The sequence below is a fragment of the Pyrus communis genome, chromosome 17 (assembly GCF_041283825.1).
Source record: "Pyrus communis isolate YQ-2024b chromosome 17, ASM4128382v1, whole genome shotgun sequence".
In the NCBI taxonomy this organism is placed as follows: Eukaryota; Viridiplantae; Streptophyta; class Magnoliopsida; order Rosales; family Rosaceae; genus Pyrus; species Pyrus communis.
In genome coordinates this window covers 16304810-16327506 of record NC_142581.1, presented here as the reverse complement: position 1 = coordinate 16327506, position 22697 = coordinate 16304810, and the positions used below count along the sequence as shown (strand labels likewise).

The window sequence follows — 22697 nt, the reverse complement described above, 5'->3', positions numbered from 1 at the left end:
GAAGTAGCCACACACCTTCCACATTTCAGCCACATGCACTTGTTCCTCCATCATTGCACCAACAACAACCTTGCCATGCACTCCCTTTAATTAATTCAACCTAGCTGTCATTCACATGCATTTCATTCATCATTTCCACCCCCACATGTCCCTTTAATCATTCAAACATGCACTCCCTTTAATCACATGCAAAAATCAGCCACATGCATCTCCCATCACCATATCAGATTTCCATCATATTCACTTGCATTCCATCCTTTAAAACATTGCACATGCACTCCCTTTAATTAATTAAGCCACATGCACTCCCATCCATTTCATCATTGCAGCCAACACATGCTTTCACATGCATTTTCAGATTGTCCCCTTGCACATGCAGCCACATATTCATTGCACATGCAATTCCAACCCACATGCATCCTTTAATCATTCAAACATGCAGCCACATTCCCTCCTAGCTGTCATGTTCCCCCCATTTCACCTATAAATAAGCATCCATTGCATTCATTCTCATTGATTCTTCCACATTTCAGAAAATCATCCATTCACACCAAGAAACATCCCCTTGGCCGTGAGTTTCCCTACAAATCCAAACACCACTCCTCTTCCATTTCCATCACTCCCCAAACCATTCACACCATCAAACTATCCTTAGACCTTGTGCTACAATAAAGAGGAAGAGAAGAGGGCCTAAACGTTCATACAATTCAAGTTTGAGTTGTTGGAATGTTTAGGTGTTTCTTTGATTTCAATTCTCTTTGTTTTGTATGTTTGAGGAATGGAAGAAAAGAGTGCTTAAACGTTCATACAATTCAAGTTTGAGTTGTTGGAATGTTTAGGTGTTTCTTTGATTTCAATGTTATGAAGAACTAAACCCCCCTTAGATAGGGGGTGATTCGAAATATATGTTTATACTTGCTTTTTGATTTGATTACTTCTAATTACGTTTCATAAGTTGTGAATTCAATTTGTTTAACTGTTTTATTGATAACCTATTTATGTATGTTTATTGAGAGTGCACGCTTAATTTTCATGCATGAATATGACGCTAGAATATAAGTGAGTTTCACCTAATAGTTATGAACTTATATTCACAAGTAGTGGAGGTTGCTTATAAACAATCGCGTTAAATAAATTCTTGGCATAAGTTTCATGCAATCATAGTAACGAATGCCTTGTCAACACTTATAGTTTTCAAAGAACTTAATGATTCTTGCTTGTATCTCTATTATGCAATCATGTAGGGGACTTGTGGGGAATGTTTTGGGTTGTCGTATGCAATCATCCAATTCAATAACGTTAGGAAGATTTGAAAGTTAATTTAAGCGGATCTAATTAACTTGGAGTATTGAGAATTCATGGTGTGTTGAAACGCAATTGGAAATCATTTTATTATGCAAGTATAACATGTGTGGAGATGAACCCCTTAGCTAGCATTCATCCATTTCATCAATTTCGTTTTTACAATCTGTTTTAATTAGAATCTGTCCATTTAATTTAATTTCGTCAAAACCTCAATCCCCCTTTGCTTTAATGTCCAAATTAGTTAGAAAGTGTCTTAGTTTGTGTTTATAAGTGTTTTGATTCAATTTGTTGCACAAATTCGTCCAAATTCACCAAAGTGCTCAAAACTGCCCAGAAAGTGTTTTTAAGGCAGTTTTGAGTGTTTTGGGTGATGTTTGAGTCTTTTGGTTTGTTTTAGTGTTTTAAGCGTTTAGCTTCGCATTCCTTGAGTTTAGTTTAGTCTTTTAAACTTTATTTTACGTTTTTGAGTCAGTTTCCAAGTGATTTGTAATCCCTCCTAATCCCCGGTGAAGAACGATCCCTACTTATACTTATACTACAATTGACAAAAAGAGGGTTTAATTTGTGTGCGTATAAATCTCGCATCAGATGCATGTGTTGAATGCTGGAAAGGTAGGGAACTCACGGCATGGGCTTGTTGTTGAAGGGAATGCATGTGATTTGGCTGAATTGAAAGGAGAATGTGCACGGCATTGAAGAGTTTCTGGGTGCATGTGGATTAAAGCTAGAGTGATGATGATGAATGCATGTGCTTTGACAGGAAATGAAGGTGATAATGCACGGTTTTGAGAGGAAATGTGCTGAAAATGAATTAAAGGATGCATGTGCAAGGAAGTGGATTTTCTGATGGGAACTCACGGCCAAGGATTGGTGTGATGGTTGAATGAATGATTAAAGTGCATGTGGGTGGAAATGATGAAATGGATGAGAGTGCATGTGGCTTGGGTGCATGTGGAGTGGCTTGTGCATGTGAAGTGATTGCTGAAAATGAATGTGAAATGAAATGATAATGTTTTGCATGGCTAGGTGTTGTGTTTGTTTGAATGTGCATGTGATTAAATTAAAGGATGCAAAGTGAATGAATAATGAATGCATGTGCACGGTTTTTGGGAGAAAGGTGGATGAATGTACATGTGAATTAGGTTGTGAAATCTGATGGAATGATGAAGTGGCTGAAATGATGAAAGAATGAGGGTATGCACGGCAATGATGGTTTCTGGTGGTGAATGGGTGTATGTTTGAATGATTAAAGGGTGTGGAAGATGGCTGGAAAGTGTATGAATGGTGGAGGAAAGGTGGAAGTGCATGTAGAATGTGATGGGAATGCAAGAGGGGGGAGCTGGAAATGCATGTGTGATGCACGGCTTTTGGGCAGATTGTTGGTGAAAATGTGTTGATGGTTTATGGAGATGCATGTGCAATGGATAAAGAAAAGGTTTAAATGTCCTAGAACTAAAGAGAACAAGGTTCCAATACTTTGGTCTTCAATTAGGTCTTCAATTTCGTCCAACACTTTGGCTCCAAGCGTAAGCTATCCATCCTTAGCCCAAAAGTGCTCCAAAAGTCTCCAAAATGCATCTTTTTGCTCCTTTAGCCCTTTGGACCTACAAACACACGAAAATAGCTTAAAGTACTAAAATAACTAAAGAAACATAACGTAAATGCACGAGAACAAGCCATTTAAGTCACATGAATATGCTCCTATCAGGTTGTGCAATCTTGGAAAAGCCCTTGATAAATCGTCGATAGAATCCTGCACGACCAAGAAAAGAACGAACCTCTCTCACCGAAGTAAGAGAGGGTAAGTAGCGTACAAGATCGATTTTAGACTTATCAACTTCAATTCCTTTTTCAGAGATTATATGACCCAAAACAATACCTTGTTTAACCATAAAGTGGCATTTCTCCCAATTTAACACAAGGTTTGTTTCAACACAACGTTTCAAGATTAAAGTGAGATTAGCCAAACAATGATCAAAGGAATCACCAAACACACTAAAGTCATCCATGAATATCTCAATAATCCTCTCAACATAATCAGAAAATATGCTAACCATACACCTTTGAAACGTGGCAGGAGCATTGCACAAACCGAATGGCATGCGTCGATATGCAAACGTTCCAAAGGGACAAGTAAAAGTGGTCTTTTCTTGATCATCCGGGGCAATAACAATTTGATTATAACCAGAATATCCATCAAGAAAACAATAAAATGAATGACCCGCTAACCTCTCAAGCATTTGATCTAGGAACAGCAATGGGAAGTGGTCCTTCCTTGTGGTGGCGTTTATCTTCCTATAATCAATGCATACACGCCAACCGGTTTGGATTCGGGTGGGCACAAGCTCATTCTCTGCATTCTCCACAACCGTCACTCCAGATTTCTTGGGAACACATTGGATAGGTGAAACCCAACTGATGTGATAAAAGATAGCACTCAAATTAAACCCTCTTTTTGACAATTGTAGTATAGATATAAGTAGGGATCGTTCTAGGCCGGGGATTAGGAGGGATTGCTAATCTAATGAAAATTGACTCAAAATGCACTTGGTTTTGACTCTAAAGACTCAAAAAGAGTCTTTTGGACAGATTTGGAACAAATAAGAAAGGGGGTTTTGATTTTGGACGAATTTAAAAGAAAACAAGTGACTTAAAACTTTAAAACAGATTTTGGACGAAAATAAGAAAAACTAATGGATGATGGGATAGCCAAGGGATACTTCTCCACACATGATACTTTCTAACATAAATTGATTTCCAGTTGCTTTTCCGATAAACCATGAACCTCAACACCCCAGATTAACCGTGAATTGCACTAATTAACCCTTAGATTTTCTTCACGTTATTGAATTGGATGATTGCATACGACAACCCAAAGCATTCCCCACAAGTTCCCTACATGAATTGCATAATAGAGATACAAGCAAGAATCATTAAGTTCTTTGAAAACCATAAGCATTGACGAAGCACTCGTTACTATGAATTGCATGAAACTTATGCCAAGAATTTACTTAACATGATTGTGAAAACAACCTTAACTACTTGTGAATATTAGTTTGTGACGATTATGTGAAACACCCTAATATTCTAGCCCCAAATTCAAGCATGCAAATTAAGTAGGCCTCCCTAATAAACATACAAGAATAAGTTATCCGTCAAACGGTTAAGTAAATTGCGTTCACAATTTATGAAATCACAACTGGACTTAATCAACTCATATTATAAATGTAATCATGGTTTCAAAGCATCCCTAGGCTAAAACGAGTTTAGCCTCTCATGTTCATGACAAAACAAAGCAACATAGATTTAAACATTAACAATAAAGGATAGATTACACCTAGAAACGTCCAACACTCCAACTTGAATGCACAAACGCCCAAGGCTTGGTCTTCCTTCTCCTCCTCCTTGCTAAGTCACGGCCAAGGGTCTATGGTGGTGTATGGAGGTTGGGATGGAGGTGTGGAAGTTGGGGAATGATGAATGGGTGGTTGTAAGGTCACGGCAAATGATGGTTGTGTTTATGAATGAATGATTGTTGTGTGAAGGGTGGTGGTGATTAAATGGCACGGCAAAGGAGTTTATATAGGCTAGTTTGGCACACTTAGTGAAGGAAAAGGATTGCCTAATCCCATTGGAAAAAGGTCAACTCAAGGCAGAAATCAAGTGGGATTTGGAATAGGAATTTCGGCTAGGATTTAGGGATTCTAGAAGGGAAGGTGCGGCACACATGTAGGGATGAGATAAGGTTTCTAGAATAGAAGGTTTAGGGCAGATTCCTAAACCTAAAGGGCCTAGGACATGTGATATAAGAGTAGGAAAAGGTTTTCAATTCCTAAACCTACTAGGAGGGGTGTCTTGCGGCATTGGTATGGATAAGTGTTCTAGAACTGAATTAGGTGTTTAAATGTGTAATTGATTCCCCCTAATTAGCTAGGTTTAAGCCCCCACCTGATTTGGATAGGATAGAATAGGATAATGTTAGAGATAGGATAGGATAAGGTTTCTAGGATAGGATAAGATAAGGTTGGATAAGGTTCCTTGTTTCTTTCTTCTTCCTTATCTTCATTGTATTAGGACTTCTTTCACCAGATTTGTAGCCTTTCCTAGCTCTTCTAGTCTTCAATTTCGTCCATCCTCTTTGCTCCATTGTTAAGCTATCCAATCCATGCCCAAAAATGCTCCAAATAGCCTCAAAATGCACTTTCTTGCTCCTTTTGCCATTAGGACCTAAAAACACACGAAAATACTTTTAACTACTAAAACAACTATGAATTAATAACATAAATGCATGAAAACAAGCTAAGTAAGTCGCCTAAATATGCTCCTATCAAATTCCCCCACACTTAGCTTTTGCTAGTCCTCGAGCAAAACGAAATAAAAAAAACAAACAAAACATATTCTAGACCTTCCAACATGTACCTCAGGGATTTCTAATGAACATGACACATTAAAGAACATCATTCCCACGGTTTTTAGCTTTCTTTATACTTCAACAAACACTTAATCATAGTTACTACTTATTAGTTCTCATTTAATCAATTAAAACAATGTTTTGAATTTAGTAACATGCCTTAGAGAATTCCCTCAATTCCTCACTAGAATGCACTCTATTTTCACACAGATTTTCTAACTTCACACCCTACACTAGTTATATGTGAGAAGATTGATGTAAATATGAAGACTAACACTCACATATGTTATATCAAAGAAAGCATTTTCTGGATTTACGACAATGACATGAATATGATCTCATGAATGGAATGCTACTACTTAGAACGAGAACCAGTGATTCCATATGCTCATACCAAATTCAAACTCCACATATTGAACACATAACATCAAGATAGAAGTTGAGGGTTGTAAGGAGGCTAAGGTATTGGCTAACAAAGAAAGGTAAGGATAAACAAAAGTTCTTAAAGCAATAGTAAGCAAAGTAATGAATTTGACACTTAAACTCTCTTCAAATGGCCGAAATCAATTTGTACACACAAGGGAAGATTCATGCAACATTTAGGGTCAAATTCACTCTTTTGGACCCTTCCTTCAACAACCAACACTTGTGAGTTCATTCTCACTTATTTTTCAACTCTTTTTCTTTCTTTTCAACACTTTTCTATTTTCTTTTGATTTTTCCACGAATTTCTCTTCTTTTCTTCTTTTTTTTTTCTTTTCTTTTTTTCTCTTTTTCGTGCCCTATCATCTTCCCCCACACTCGTTTTCTGCCATATATTGACCAAAGGAATTCACCCTAAGTCGTGCTTTACTATCCTTTAAGAACAAAGGTATGGAAAGTCCTAATCTAGGCTAGGTGAGGATAATGTGGCTAACAACGAAAATAGGCTTTAAAAAGGCTCAAGAGGGTTAATCCTACAATACATATGAAAAGGGATAGGCTTTTTGGCTCTGGCTTGACTAACAACTTCATCTTTTTGTATGTTATGCAATCAATACCATGCTTGGAATGAAATGGGCATGAGTTCTAGTATTTGGAACTATAATGAAATGCATTCTAAATAGCAACCAAGCAAAGAATGATGAGATCATGCAACGACTTTAGAAAACAAGAAATCACAGATTATACTCTCCAAAGAATGTTATAGGCTCAAGTCTCTCAGGGTTGTAGCGTTAGTTTGAGTTTCTTCCTTCAAGCATGTTACAAAAACTGATTTTTTCCTTCTGTGATTACATGTGAATTCATAAGCTATAACCATAACCAAGCATAAACCAAAGCACAAATCACTTCCAGCCATGTTTACAACATTCTTTAATAGTCATGCAATTAAAAACCAAATCCTCATCATTGTGTTGGAAGGTGACCTAAGACACAAACAAACACACAAAAACAATTTAAAAACAACTCTTTTTGGGTTTTTCAAAACTATTTTGTAATTTTTTTGTAAATTTTTCGGATTTTCTGATCAAAAGACATAAAAACACTCCAAAACACTCTAAAAAGACTTAAAAACAGTGTAAAACAACATTATAAGTGATAGGTGATAAAATCCCACGAAAATCATGTAAAATCATGCAAAAGCAATTTGTTTCCCCCCCCCCCCCCCCACACTTAAATCAAACATTGTCCTCAATGTTTCACACAAAGACTCACATCCAAACAAACAATATAAACTAACTAACATGACAAAAGTAAAAATAATAAAGAGATAGAGATTGAGGAACGCAAATCTGATTTTGTAGCTTGAATTGGTGAATTGCCCACTTCCTCTCTCGTTGAATGCATGGGTTGCCTCCCAAGAAGCGCTTGCTTTAACGTCGTGCAGCCGGACGAACGTTCTTCTTATCCTCACTTGGAGCCCACGGCATGGAGTGGAATGTCCTCCACAACTTGCCCTTCAACACTTTCGTAATATGGCTCTATGAATGGAAGGGGATAGTGATCCTCCCTAATGATGGTATTTTGGTTCCGGAAGTCCATGTAAATGCTCCCACCACCTTGAAATCGATTTGGAACCTGCACCAAAGAAGGTAACAACCGATTAGTTGAAATGGGAATTGGAATTGGGATTGGAGACTTACTAGGATGTTGTGGCAATGCCCCTAGGGCAGCCACCATCTCGCCAATTGTATCCTTAGGTACAGCCAGATTGGGTGTTTGTAGGGCAATGGCGTGCTTCTTGTGCTTCCCTCCAATTCCTTCCTCGATGGTGGTTCTAGACGCATCCTTCTTGATAGGTGTTGAACGTTCCTGCCCTATATTTTTAATTGTACCAATGGCAAAACAAGAACGAACATCATTAGGATTCTCAATGGATTCAAAAACTTTAAAGTTAATCGTATCACCACCAAACTCCATAGTTAACGCTCCCTTGGCCACGTCAATCTTGGTGTGGGCTGTTTTCATGAAAGGTCGTCCAAGTAAGAGTGGTGATGGTGGAGAGTGGGTTGAATCCTTGATAGGAGCATATTTAGGCGACTTACTTAGCTTGTTTTCGTGCATTTATATTGTTAATTCATAGTTGTTTTCATAGTTTAAGCCATTTTCGTGTGTTTTTAGGTTCATATGGCTAAGGAAGCAAAAAGATGCATTTTGGAGCATTTTGGAGCAAATTAGAGATTGGAATGGATATCATATGCTTGGAGCCAAGAGGATGGACGAAATTGAAGGATTCCTAATCCATTGCAGCCACATGCACATTCAATCATTCACACCAAAACCTTGCACATGCTTTCCCATTTCATTATTCATTCACTTTGCAGCCACCATTCACTCTTTAATCCACATGCATTCATCATCATTCACCACACCTTGCAGCCACATGCATTCCCCTTTTATATTTCCAACCCACATGCACTTCCCCCTTTAATCATTCAAACATGCACTCCCTTTAATCACATGCATAAATCAGCCACATGCATCTCCCATCACCATATCAGATTTCCATCATATTCACATGCATTCCATCCTTTAAAACATTGCACATGCACTCCCTTTAATTAATTAAGCCACATGCACTCCCATCCATTTCATCATTGCAGCCAACACATGCTTTCACATGCATTTTCAGATTGTCCCCTTGCACATGCAGCCACATATTCGTTGCACATGCAATTCCAACCCACATGCATCCTTTAATCATTCAAACATGCAGCCACATTCCCTCCTAGCTGTCATGTTCCCCCCATTTCACCTATAAATAAGCATCCATTGCATTCATTCTCATTCACTCCTCCATTTCAGAAATTCATCCATTGTACATACCACAACACAAACCCTTCCATTTTCAGAATGTAGACCATCACAAACTGCCCTTGGTGCCGTGGCCTTGAGGCACCACTCCCTTACAATCCAAACACCATCCTTCCATCTTCACCACTCCCCAAACCATTCACAGCATCAAACTATCCTTAGACCTTGTGCTACAACGAAGAGGAAGAGAAGAGTGCCTAAACGTTCATACAATTCAAGTTTGAGTTGTTGGAATGTTTAGGTGTTTCTTTGATTTCAATGTTTAATTTCAATGCTCTTTGTTTTGTACGAATGAGGAATGGAAGATAAGAGGGCCTAAACGTTCATACAATTCAAGTTTGAGTTGTTGGAATGTTTAGGTGTTTCTTTGATTCTCTTTGTTTTGTACCATGAGGAACTAAACCCCCCTTGGTTAGGGGGTGATTCGAATATATGTTTATGCTTGCATTTTGATTTGAATACTTCTAATTGCGTTTCATAAGTTGTGGATTCAATTTGTTTAACCGTTTGATTGATAACTTATTTATGTATGTTTATTGAGAATGCGCGCTTAATTTTCATGCATGAATATGACGCTAGAATATAAGTAAGTTTCACCTAATCGTTATGAACTTATATTCACAAGTAGTGGAGGTTGCTTATAAACAATCGCGTTAAACAAATTCTTGGCATAAGTTTCATGCAATCCATAGTAAGGAATGCCTCGTCAACACTTATAATTTTCATAGAGCGTAATGATTCTTGCTTGTATCTCTTCTATGCATTCATGTTGAGGACTTGTGGGGAATGTTTTGAATTGTTGTATGCGCTAACCCATCCAATTCAATAACGTTAGGAAGATTTGAAGGTTAATTAGTGCATCACGGTTAACCCGGGGTGTTGAGTTTCATGGTTTATTGAAATGCAATTGGAAATCATTTTATTATGCAAGTATAACATATATGGAGATGAACCCCTTAGCCATTCTATCATCCATTCATTCCATTCCATCAAATTCGTTTTACAATCTGTTTAGTTTATTAACTTGTTTTGTTATTTCAATTCTCGTCAATTTAAAACCCCCCTTTACTTTCTTGTTCTTTAGTGTTTAGAATTTGTTTAGTTTATGTTTTAAAGTGTTTTGATTCAATTTTATTTCCCAATTTCGTCCAAATTCACCAAAGTGCTCAAAACTGCCCAGAAAGTGATTTTAAGGCAGTTTTGAGTGTTTTGGGTGATGTTTGAGTCTTTTGGTTTGTTTTAATCTTTTAAGTGTTTAGTTTTACATTCTTTGAGTTAGTTTGGTGTTTTATATTGTGTTTTTACGTTCTTGAGTCAAGTTATTACTTAATTTCGTCCAAATTTGTGTTTGTGCTCAAATCTGCCCAGAAAGTGGTTTTTAGGCAGATTTGAGTGTGTTTGTGTTGTTTTGAGTCTTTTGGTTTGTCTTAGTGTTTTAAAGTTTAGTTTTGCATTCTTTGAGTCTAGTATAGTGTTTCATATTGTTATTTTACGTTTTTGAGTCAAATCCAAGTGGTTAACAATCCCTCCTAATCCCCAGTCTAGAACGATCCCTACTTATACATATACTACAATTTGACGAAAAGAGGGTTTAATTTGTGTGCGTATAAATCCCGCATCAAATTTTGGCGCCGTTGCCGGGGATTAGAAAATTTGCTAATCCCTTGGATTGTTTTATTTTCGTTTATTTTTATTTTATTCCAGATTCTTAATCGTGTTTTGTTTCTTGTTTTAGGTACTAGTTCATGACTCGGAGTTCTCATCCGATTCGTGAACATATTTTGGAGTGATTGAGTTCTTCGTCCGGCTGCAAGACGTAAAAGAAAGCGCTACTTGGGAGGCAACCCAATACAAAAAAAAAAAAAATAAAAAAAAATAAAAAAAATAAAAAAAAAGAAAATTTTCATATATTAAATAAAATACTAAACATGGAGAAAGGTGGTGCTTCACAAAGGTTGTTTACGTGAAGCCCCACTACGAGGCGTCGAAGCGGAAGGCTTTGAAGCAGAAGGCATCAGAGCGGAAGGCATCGAAGCGGAAGGCATCGGAGCGGAAGACATCGGAGCGGGAGGCATCGGAGCTAAAGCATTCCAGGCCTCAATACTTGGCCAAGCGCTGGATGAGCCAGGAAAAAGGTGCCTCTGGAGGAAAGACGAAAACCTTTGACGGTCACTGTGAATCCGACCTTCAGACTCTTGCAGCTCATCAAGCTTCCTCTTCATGCTCGTCGAATAGTTGTTGGCAAGCACGTGCAAACTTCTATTCTCGTACTTAAGCTGCTGGATCTCTTGCTTAAGACTTTCCACCTCTGCCATCAATGATTCCACCTGACGGGAGCGGGCAAGCAGGCGTTGGCCCATGTTGGACACAGAACTCGCCCACTGAACACTAAGTGCGAGGGACTCTTGAACGGCCAACTCATCGGACCGTCCTGACAGCAGCCTACTATCTTTTGGAGTGAGGAGGTTCCTAGCTACTATTGTAGCTGTTGTGGCGTCCTGCATCACGGAGTCTTCACCTGTAAGAAGACCGTTAGAAGATAAGAAAGAAGGGCGCCATACGTTACCTTGACGCGGCGCGCCCGTATCACTGCTAAGGCTCAATTCCAAGCTAAGGTTCGATGAGTTTGCCATTTTTCAAAGGTGTTCAAAGATAAGGGTTGATGGAGTAAATTTTCAAAGGGTCGGAGTCGATTTTCAAGAATGGGAATTCTTCAGAGTGTGTTTGTTGTGGTGATCGATAGCTCTATAAGAAGCCAAGGCGACGCGTCCACCAATTCAAAAAAACCGGAATTTCCGGCGTAATTTAGGCGACGCGTTCTCGGCTTTTCAGAAAACACGTTCAAGTTTGTCAAAAGATTTCTGACAAAGCTGAAAACACGTGGAGGCCATCATCGCAACTACACGTCTTTAGCCGACAAGCGCAAAGTTCGGCGACGCTTTCTCTGCTTTTCAGAAAACGCGTGCACTTTGTCAAAAGGAGCCGCATCCGCACTACTACGTGTCGTTCAGAAAGCAAAGGGGCGTCGTTCAGAAATCGAAGGGCCGCCTGCTCAGAAATCGAAGAGGCGTCGTTCTGATATCGAAGAGACATTTGTCGACAAGGGTAAAAGAACAGTACCACCACTTGATATTATCTCTATATATGTCGACTTTCGTCTTTTATGGCAAGGCAAACCTGAAGAAAATGCCCAACTCTCCCTCACCTCTGAGGGCGCACTCCCAGCAAAGCCTTTCGAAATACTCAATTCTTTCTTCTTCCCCAAAGATGATATCAGATGCTTGGAGTACAGATGACCCAGGAGGAAACGGCGGATTGAAGTATGCTGATTCATTCACCGCTTCTTCAAAAGCAAAGGTATCTCATATCATCAAGGTCAAAAGCAAAAGTATCTCATATCATGCTCTTTCCCTGTCTTTTTCTTTGTCCTTGTTCTTACTCGCATGGCAAAGTAAAAGAAGCAATCAGCCGGCACTTGGAGTCAGTCTTCCGATCTGGATCCAACTGCCTGGAATCTATTCCTGATTGCTTACCTAGCGTTGCTCTCGAGTAGTCATCTTCAACGGTTGATACACTTCCAGAGAAGGGACCACTTCTGCAAAGGGGAGCGAGTAAGGCAAGTGAAAATGATACATTGAAGCATGTGGAGACAAACATAGGCTGAGTTATCCTCCAACCCTTTTCAATACGAATTGGAAAGATTGAACAAAGAAACAGACCAAAGGGGTAAGCTCAGACTTTCGGGGAAGACCAAAAGAATCCTGCTGCCCAGTTCAAGAGTAAGCCTGTGGAGTCACTATGATCAAAGCCTCAATGCAATTACCAAGGAGAAGAGGGAATTTACACTCCATAACCAGATTTGCGTCCCTAAACTCTTCTCTTTGTTAATTACATTCTGCCATGTTTAGTATGTTTAAATGCTTTTTGTGTGTTTACTTATGTTTTGTGTGAATCTATGCTTAAAACATTGAGGACAATGTCTGATTTAAGTGTGGGGGGGGGGGTAACTAAAGTGTTTTGATGCAAATTCGTAGGGTTTTATCCACCATAACTTCTAATGTTGTTCCTTGCTGTTTTAAGGTGTTTTTAAGTTGTTTTAGAGTGTTTTAGTATGTTTTGTTTTTATAACTCCGAAAATCACATAAAAATTTGAAAAACATGTTTTAAAAAGCCTAAAATGAGTGTTTTGAGTCGTTTTTGTGTGTTTGTGTCTTAGGGTACCTTCCAACACAATGATAAGGATTTGGTTTGTAATTGCATGACGGTTAAAAAGAGTTATAAACATAGAGAAAAGTTTGATTTACTCTTGGTATATGCTTGGTTATGGTTATAATGTATGACTTCACATGCAATCATAAAAGAAAAATTCGTTTTTGTAACATGCTTGAAGGAAGGAACTCAAACAAACGCTACATCCCTGTGAGATTCGAGCCATTACTTTCTTTGGAGAGTTATTTTCTGTGATTCTTTGTTTTCTAAAGTTGTTGCATGATCTCATTATTCCTTGCTTGGTTACTACTTAGAATGCAATTGTATCATGATAGAACTAAATGCTAGAACTTATATCCGTTTCATTCAAAGCATGATATTGATTGCATAACATACAATAAGATGAAGTTGTTAGTCAAGCCAAAGCCAAAAAGCCTATCCCTTTTCACATGTATTGTAGGATTACCCCTTTTGAGCCTTTTCAAGCTTATTTTCTTTGTTAACCCCTTGTTCTTAAAGGATAGTGAAGCATGACTTAGAATGAACTCCTTTTGATCAATATACTGCAGAAAATAAGTGTGGGGGAAGATAATAGGGCACGGCAAACTCCATAGGCAAAACAAGAACGAACATCATTAGGATTCTCAATGGATTCAAAAACTTTAAAGTTAATCGTATCACCACCAAACTCCATAGTTAAGGCTCCCTTGGCCACGTCAATCTTGGTGTGGGCTGTTTTCATGAAAGGTCGTCCAAGTAAGAGTGGTGATGGTGGAGAGTGGGTTGAATCCTCCATGTCAAGCACATAGAAATCTGCAGGAAAAATCAAGTGGTCTACCTGCACCAAAACATCTTCCAAAACTCCTCTTGGGTATGCATTAGATCGATCGGCTAATTGAATAATAACACCATCATTTTTAAGCTCTCCTAGATTCATAGATGCATAAACAGAGTATGGCATGACATTAATTGATGCACCTAAATCTAGCATAGCATGCTCGAACCTTGTATTACCAATTACACAAGGGATAGTGAAACTACCTGGATCTTTGCATTTAGGTGGCAGCTTTCTTTGCAACATTGCAGAGACATTCTCACTTACATGTACCACCTCCTTCTCCCGAATCCGTTTCCTTGTTGTACAAATCTTTCTTAAAAACTTAGCGTACTTCGGAATTTGCTTTATTGCATCAAGGAGCGGGATATTTACATGCACCTTCCTAAACGTCTCCAGGATGTCTTTTTCATCCTCCACCTTCTTTGTTTGCAAAAATCTGTGAGGAAAATGAACATTGGGTGGAACGGGGTTAGCATTAATCAAATTTGAACCCAACTTACCTTTGGTGGCCGAATGGGATGCATTGGATGAAGTAGTGTCCTTAGGTGCTTGCGGCAAAGGGGATTGTGTCCTTGCCGTGGGCTTGTTTGCAGCCTGCTCTTCATGTTTCAACGTCTCGTCTTCATTAGGACTTGTTTTGGATGGTGTGGATGTAGTACCAACTTCTTTTCCACTCCTCAAGGTGATTGCGTTGGCCGTTTCGAACCCTCCCTTTGGATTGACAATGGTTGAGCTTGGGAGCTTGCCTTGGTCTCGGAATTGTCCCACAAACTCTGCAATCTGCCCTATTTGCTTATCTAAGTGGTCCATCCTTTTGTCTTGGTTTTGCATTGCCTTTTCGTGGTTTTGCAATACCTTTTCTTGGTTTTGCAATACTTTGTTTTGATTTTCTTGCCCCTGAGACAAACTAGTAAGTAACTTAAGAATCATAGCATTATCTAAAGACGTACCTTGATGGTTTTGGGCGGATTGGGGTTGGGTTTGGTCTTGGCCGTGGGTGTTGGTGTAAAACCCTGGGGGTTGCTGCCTAAAGCCTCCTTGTTGGTAAGGTTGTTGAGGCTCCCTCCACTTGAAGTTTGGATGGTCTCTCCAACCCGGATTGTATGTATTGGAATATGGATCATTCCTTGGTTGATTTTGGCTTGGAAACCCAATGGCGTTTGCACTCTCCCACCCACCATTCTCAATCAATTGAGGGCACTTTTCCGAAGGATGACCTTGAATAAAACATACGCCACATACAATTGGACTTTGGATCTTCATTCCTTCGGCCATCTGAGACACAAGAGAAGTAAGATTAGCTAATTGAGTTTGAAGATCGGATTGAGAACTTACCTCATTCAACTGTTGCCGTGGGGGGTCCCTTTGCCCAATTCCTTCGTATTGTTGTGCATTGAGAGCTCGGTTTGCAATGAGGTTCTTGGCTGCCAAGGGGTTTTATCCACCAACGCTCCTCCCGCCGAAGCATCAAGCATTTGTCTTTCAATGGGAAGAAGACCTTCATAGAAGTATTGAATTAGAAGCTCCTCCTTCATTTGATGTTGAGGACATGATGCAACAAGGGTTTTAAAACGCTCATAGTATGTTGGAAAAGACTCCCCTTGACTTTGTTGAATTCCGCTAATCTTCTTTCTCAAGAGAATGACTCTTGAAGTAGGAAAGAACTTTTCAAGAAACGCCCTCTTCATGCTCTCCCAAGAGGTGATAGTTCCGGGTGCTAACTCGTATAACCAATCCTTGGCCTTCTCCAAAAGTGAGAACGGGAAAGCCTTCATCTTCAAAATGCTACCATCAACGTTAACTGGAGTCATGCTCGAACACACCACCTCGAACTCCTTCAAATGCTTGTTGGGATCCTCCATGGACAGTCCATGGAACTTTGGAATGTGGTGCAACAAGCTTGACTTCAATTCAAATTCGTCGGTCTTGTCTTGAGCCGCCCTTGGGTATTGGATGCACAAGGGTGCGGCATTGGCCATTCCCGAAGCGGAAAGCTCCTTGATTGTACGGTTGTCCACTGCCATGGTTTCTTCCTCTTGTGCCATGGGTTCTTCTTCCTCCCTTGGCGTTGGCTCTTCCTCTTCCTCAAGGTTGGGAGCCGTACTAGATTCTGGGTTATTCTTCTTCTTCCTCAAAGTGCGCTCAAAATCGTCGTCAAAATCCAAGATGTTTGCACTAACAGGTTGAGAACTACGAGTCATAAACTAGTACCTACAAACAAGAAAAGAAACTAGGTCAGTAGCTAAAACAAAAAGAAAACAAAAAGAAACAAAAATAAACAGTGGGGGATTAGCAAAATTGCTAATCCCCGGCAACGGCGCCAAAAAATTGATGTGATAAAAGATAGCACTCAAATTAAACCCTCTTTTTGACAATTGTAGTATAGATATAAGTAGGGATCGTTCTAGGCCGGGGATTAGGAGGGATTGCTAATCTAATGAAAATTGACTCAAGGATGTGAAAATATGCTTTAAAACACTTTAAATGACCTCACAAGACTCTTACTAACTGATAGGAGCATATTCATGCGACTTAAATGGCTTGTTCTCGTGCATTTACGTTATGTTTCTCTAGTTATTTTAGTCCTTTATGCTTCTTTTGTGTGTTTTCAGGTTCTAAGGGCTTAGGGAGCAAGAAAGTGCATTTTGAGGCTATTTGGAGCATTTTTGGGCATGGATTGGATAGCTTATCCATAGAGCCAAGAGGATAGACGAATTTGAAGGCCTTGTATGCTCTTTGGGACATAAAACAAAGGGCCTAGCCCAATCAAACAAACCTTTGAGCCATGCAAAACCTCTAGCCCAATCAAACAATGCATCACAAACCCAAAACCATCAAGAAACCATCCTTTGCCGTGCCTTCCACATCAATTCCAGCTTGTCTTCATCATTGCAGCCACTTTGCCCTTTTATTTATGCATTAAACCTATTTCCTTTCCCTAAATTGCAGCCACAATCCACACCTTTCCAACCTAGCTGCACCCTACATACATTAATTAGTCATTCTTTTCATATTGCACTCACATGCATTCACATGCATTTCAAGAACCAAAACAACATTGTGCCGTGCCTTCCCTTGCCATTTTCAACCATCACACTTCACCATTACACCACCATTCACACCCCTTTAATCCACATGCAGCCACATATTCATTCACTTAATCATTAAGCCACACACACACCCAAAACACATCCATGCCGTGGCCTACCTTCCATTTCCAGCTTTCACATGCCTTCAAATGCATTTCCAGCACATCATTTGCTTTACATCTCCACAAACACATGCATTTACACCACCAAAAATCCCCTTGCCGTGGCTTTGACTCCCATTTCCAGCTTTGCTTCATCATTAGTCCCCCTACATTCCACCTAACCCACATGCAACTCTTCATCATTGCAATACAAATCAGCCACTCACATGCATTCACAAGCCTTTGCCGTGTACCTCTTATACATTTCACCTAACACACATGCATTTCCAACCTAGCAACACCCCTTTAATCATTCTCCTACCTATCATTCACATGCTCTCCTATCGATTCCTCCTATAAAAACCCTTGCATTCTCATTCATTTTCATTCATTCACTCCCCATTCAATTCACATCTCATTTTTCATACACAACACACCACAAACACATCCCATTCTTCCATTGCCGTGAGTCCCACTTCCATTTCTTGCATCTTTTCTTCCATCTCCAACCACTCCCCACTCCATTCCACATACACCTAAAGCCCTAAACATCTCCTTAGACCTTGTGCCACAACGAAGAGGAAGAGAAGAGTGCCTAAACGTTCATACAATTCAAGTTTGAGTTGTTGGAATGTTTAGGTGTTTCTTTGATTTCAAAGTTATGAGGAACTAAACCCCCCTTAGCTAGGGGGTGATTCGAAACTATGTTTATATTTGCAATATGAATTGATTAACTTTCGTTGGAATTTCATAAGTTGTGGATTCAATTTGTTTAACCGTTTGATTGATAACTTATTTATGAATGTTTATTAAGAATGCGCGCTTAATTTTCATGCATAAATATGACGCTAGAATATAAGTGAATTTCACCTAATCGTTATGAACTTATATTCACAAGTAGTGGAGGTTGCTTATAAACAATCGCGTTAAATGAATTCTTGGCACTAGTTTCATGCTCATCATAGTAACGAATGCCTCGTCAACACTTATAGTTTTCATAATGCTTAATGATCTTTGATTGTATCTTTATTGTGCTTTTCACGTAAAGGACTTTTGGAGAATGTGGTGAATTGCGTTGCGCTAACCCATCCAATTCATTAATTTAAGGAGAACTTGACGGTTAATTTAAGCGGACCTAATTAACCCGGGGAGTTGAGTTTCATAACTTATCGAAAGACCAACTGAAAATCAATCTTGTATGCAAGTGTAACATGTGTGGAGAAGAACCCCTTGGCTATTCCATCATCCATATTTTCATCACATTCATATTTTACATTTTGCCCTTAATTATATTATGTCCATTTAATTTAATATCGTCCAAACACATTTCCCCCATATTTTGTTGAGTCTTAATCATTCGTATTTGTTTTATTTTTGTGTCTTTAAGCATTTGGAGTCATAAACACTTTCAATTTCGTCTAAATCAAGTTCTAGTTTCTGTTTGAGTCAATTTGATTGTTTTAGGCAGTTTGAGTATTTCAAAGCTACTCTGAGTCATAGTAGTCTTGTTAAGAGTCTTTACATTTAGCTTTTGTGTTTTCAAGTCAATTCAAAATAGATTAGCACCCCTAGTTAATCCCTGGTTAGAACGATCCCTACTTACATCATTACTACAATTGTCACAAATAGGGTTTAATTTGTGTGCGTATAAATCTCGCATCAAATTTTGGCGCCGTTGCCGGGGATTGGCAAAGTTGCTAATTCCTTGTCTTGAGTCTTGTTTAAATTGTTCAGTTCTGTTTTGTTTTAATTTGTTTTGCACCGTGTGTGTGTGTTTTATTTTCTTACTTGTGTGCAGGTACTAGTTTATGACCCGTAGCTCACAACCTGTTCGTGAGCATATCTCCGACTTTGACGGTGATTTCGAGAGGACTTTGAGAAGGAACAAGAAATTGCAAGAGTCTAATCCTCCTAGTCCCAAACCTGAAGTAGAAGAGGAAGCCACGGATTGGGTTAAAAAAGAAGTACCAACCATGGCCATGGACAATCGAACCATCAAAGAGCTTTCTGCCTCGGGTTTGGCCAATGCAGCCCCTCTTTGCATTCAATACCTCGCAGCTGCCCAAGGCAAGACCGATGAATTCGAGTTGAAGTCAAGCTTGTTGCACCACATTCCGAAATACCATGGGCTTTCCATGGAAGATCCTGATAGGAGCATATTTATGCTACTTAGTTGTGTTGTTTCCTTACACTTAGTGAGTTAATTACTATGTATTTCAGTCTTTTAAAGTATTTTCGTGTGCTTTTAGGTCCTAATGGCAAAAGGAGCAAGAAAGTGCATTTTGAGGCTAATTGGAGCATTTTTGGGCATGGATTGGATAGCTTAATCATGGAGCAAAGAGGATGGACGAAATTGAAGACTAGAAGAGCTAGGAAAGGCTACAAATCTGGTGGAAGAAGTTCTATTCCAATGAAGATAAGGAAGAAGCAAGAAACAAGGAACCTTATCCCACCTTATCCAAACCTTATCTTATCCTATCCTAGAAACCTTATCCTATCCTATCTCTAACATTATCCTTTTCTCTCCTATCCAAATCAGATTGGGACCTAAACCTAGCTACTTAGGGAGAATCAATTACACATTTAAGCACATAATTCAGTTTCTAGAAGCCTTATCCACTAAATTGCCGCAAGAACTCCATTCCTTGTAGGTTTAGGAATTACAATCCTTTTCCTACACAAATATCATGTATCCTTGGCCCTTTAGGTTTAGGAATCTGCCCTAAACCTTCCCTTCTAGAAACCTTATCTCAGCCCTATACATGTGCCGCACCAAAAACCTTATAGAATCCCTAAATCCTAGCCGAATTCCCTATTTCCAATCCCCTTTGGTTTCTGCCTTAAGATACCCTTTTTTCAATAGGATTAGGCAATCCTTTTCCTACACTAAGTGTGCCAAACTATAGCCTATATAAACAGCCTTGCCGTGCCATTTAATCAGCACCATCCCTTCACACAACATTCATACATCCCTTCAGAAATCAACCTTTGCCGTGACCTTGCAACCACCCATCCATCATTCCCCTACTTCCATACATCCATCCCAACCTCCATACACCACCATAACCCCTTGCCGCACCACCATATATACCTAACACCATCCAAAATCCAGAAAATCGTCCACAAACTCACCATAGACCTTTGTGCCGTGACCTAGCAAGGAGAAGGAGAAGGAAGACCAAGCCTTGGGCGTTTGTACATTCAAGTTGGAGTGTTGGACGTGTCTAGGTGTAATCTATCTTTTATTTTCAATGTTTAAATCTATATTGCTTTGTTTTGTCATGAACATGAGAGGCTAAACTCGTTTTAGCCTAGGGATGCTTTGAAACCATGATTACAATTATAATATGATTTGATTAATTCCAGTTGTGATTTCATAAATTGTGAATGCAATTTACTTAACCGTTTGATGGATAACTTATTCTTGTATGTTTATTAGGGAGGCCTACTTAATTTGCATGCTTGAATTTGGGGCTAGAATATAAGGGTGTTTCACATAATCGTCACAAACTTATATTCACAAGTAGTTAAGGTTGTTTTCACAATCATGTTAAGTAAATTCCTAGCATGCGTATCATGATGTCATAGTTACAAGTGCTTTGTCAATACTTATGGTTTCCATTGAACGTAATGATCTTTAACCGTATCTCTATTATGATGTCATGTAGGGGACTTTTTGAAGAATGCTTTGGGTTGTCGTATGATGTCATCCAATCCACTAACTTAAGGGAAATCTGAGGGTTAATTAGTGATGTCACGGTTAATCTGGGGTGTTGAGGTTCATGGTTTATCGGAAAAGCAACTGGAAATCAATTTATGTTAGAAAGTATCATGTGTGGAGAAGTATCCCTTGGCTATCCCATCATCCATTAGTTTTTCTTATTTTCGTCCAAAATCTGTTTTAAAGTTTTAAGTCACTTATTTTCTTTTAAATTCGTCCAAAATCAAAACCCCCTTTCTTATTTGTTCCAAATCTGTCCAAAAGAGTCTTTTTGAGTCTTTAGAGTCAAAACCAAGTGTATTTTCGTCCAAATTAAGTCATAGAGTCTAAATTGAGTCTTTTTGGTTGTTTTTGGTTGTTTTGAGTCTTTAAAGTTTGTTTTGAGTCATATAAGTTAGTAAGAGTCTTGTGAGTCTATTTAAAGTGTTTTAAAACATATTTTCACATCTTTGAGTCAATTTTCATTAGATTAGCAATCCCTCCTAATCCCCGGCCTAGAACGATCCCTACTTATATCTATACTACAATTGTCGAAAAGAGGGTTTAATTTGTGTGCTTATATATTTCGCATCAAATTTTTGGCGCCGTTGCCGGGGATTAGCAATTTTGCTAATCCCCCGTTGTTTCTTTGTATTTTCTTTTTGTTTTAGCTACTGACCTAATTTCTTTTCTTGTTTATAGGTACTAGTTTATGACTCGTAGTTCTCAACCCCTTAGTGCGAACATCTTGGATTTCGACGACGATTTTGAGCGCACTTTGAGGAAGAAGAAGAAGAACCCAGAATCTAGTACGGCTCCCAACCTTGAGGAGGAGGAAGAGCCAACGCCAAGGGAGGAAGAAGAACCCACGGCACAAGAGGAAGAAACCATGGCAGTGGACAACCGTACAATCAAGGAGCTTTCGGCTTCGGGAGTGGCCAAGGCTGCACCCTTGTGCATCCAATACCCAAGGGCGGCTCAAGACAAGACCGACGAATTTGAATTGAAGTCAAGCTTGTTGCACCACATTCCAAAATTCCATGGATTATCCATGGAAGATCCCAACAAGCATTTGAAGGAGTTCGAGGTAGTGTGTTCAAGCATGACTCCAGTTAACGTTGATGGTAGCATTTTGAAGATGAAGGCTTTCCCGTTCTCACTTTTGGAGAAAGCCAAAGATTGGTTATACGAGCTAGCACCCGGAACGGTCACCTCTTGGGAGAGCATGAAGAGGGCGTTTCTTGAAAAGTTCTTTCCTACTTCAAGAGTCATTCTCTTGAGAATGAAGATTAGTGGAATTCAACAAAGTCAAGGGGAGTCTTTTCCAACATACTACGAGCGTTTTAAAACCCTTGTTGCATCATGTCCTCAACATCAAATGAAAGAGGAGCTTCTACTTCAATACTTCTATGAAGGTCTTCTTCCCATTGAAAGACAAATGCTTGATGCTTCGGCGGGAGGAGCGTTGGTGGATAAAACCCCTATGGCAGCCAAGAACCTTATTGCAAACCGGGCTCTCAATGCACAACAATACGAAGCAATTGGGCAAAGGGACCCCCCACGGCAACAAGTGAATGAGGTAAGTTCTCAATCCGACATTCAAACTCAATTAGCTAATCTTACTTCTCTTGTGTCTCAGATGGCCGAAGGAATGAAGATCCAAAGTCCAATTGTTTGTGGCGTATGTTCTATTCAAGGTCATCCTTCGGAAAAGTGCCCTCAATTGATTGAGAATGGGGGATGGGAGAGT

The 22697-nt window shown here is 39.3% G+C and overlaps 1 protein-coding gene across 1 annotated transcript in view; it reads right to left on the bottom strand.

Annotated features, from left to right (window-relative positions):
* The window catches only part of LOC148689539 (uncharacterized), a 116043-nt gene extending 100060 nt beyond the window's left edge, over positions 1-15983 (bottom strand). Inside the window, exons 1-4 of the mRNA XM_088689522.1 lie at positions 13904-15983; positions 7882-8110; positions 7523-7774; positions 5392-5532 (exon numbers count right to left, since the gene is read on the bottom strand). Coding sequence (XP_088545648.1) covers positions 8100-8110; positions 13904-15332 — 1440 coding nt within the window. The 5' untranslated portion in view covers positions 15333-15983 and the 3' untranslated portion in view covers positions 5392-5532; positions 7523-7774; positions 7882-8099. The remainder of the gene's footprint in view (positions 1-5391; positions 5533-7522; positions 7775-7881; positions 8111-13903) is intronic.
* Positions 15984-22697: the final 6714 nt, after the last annotated feature.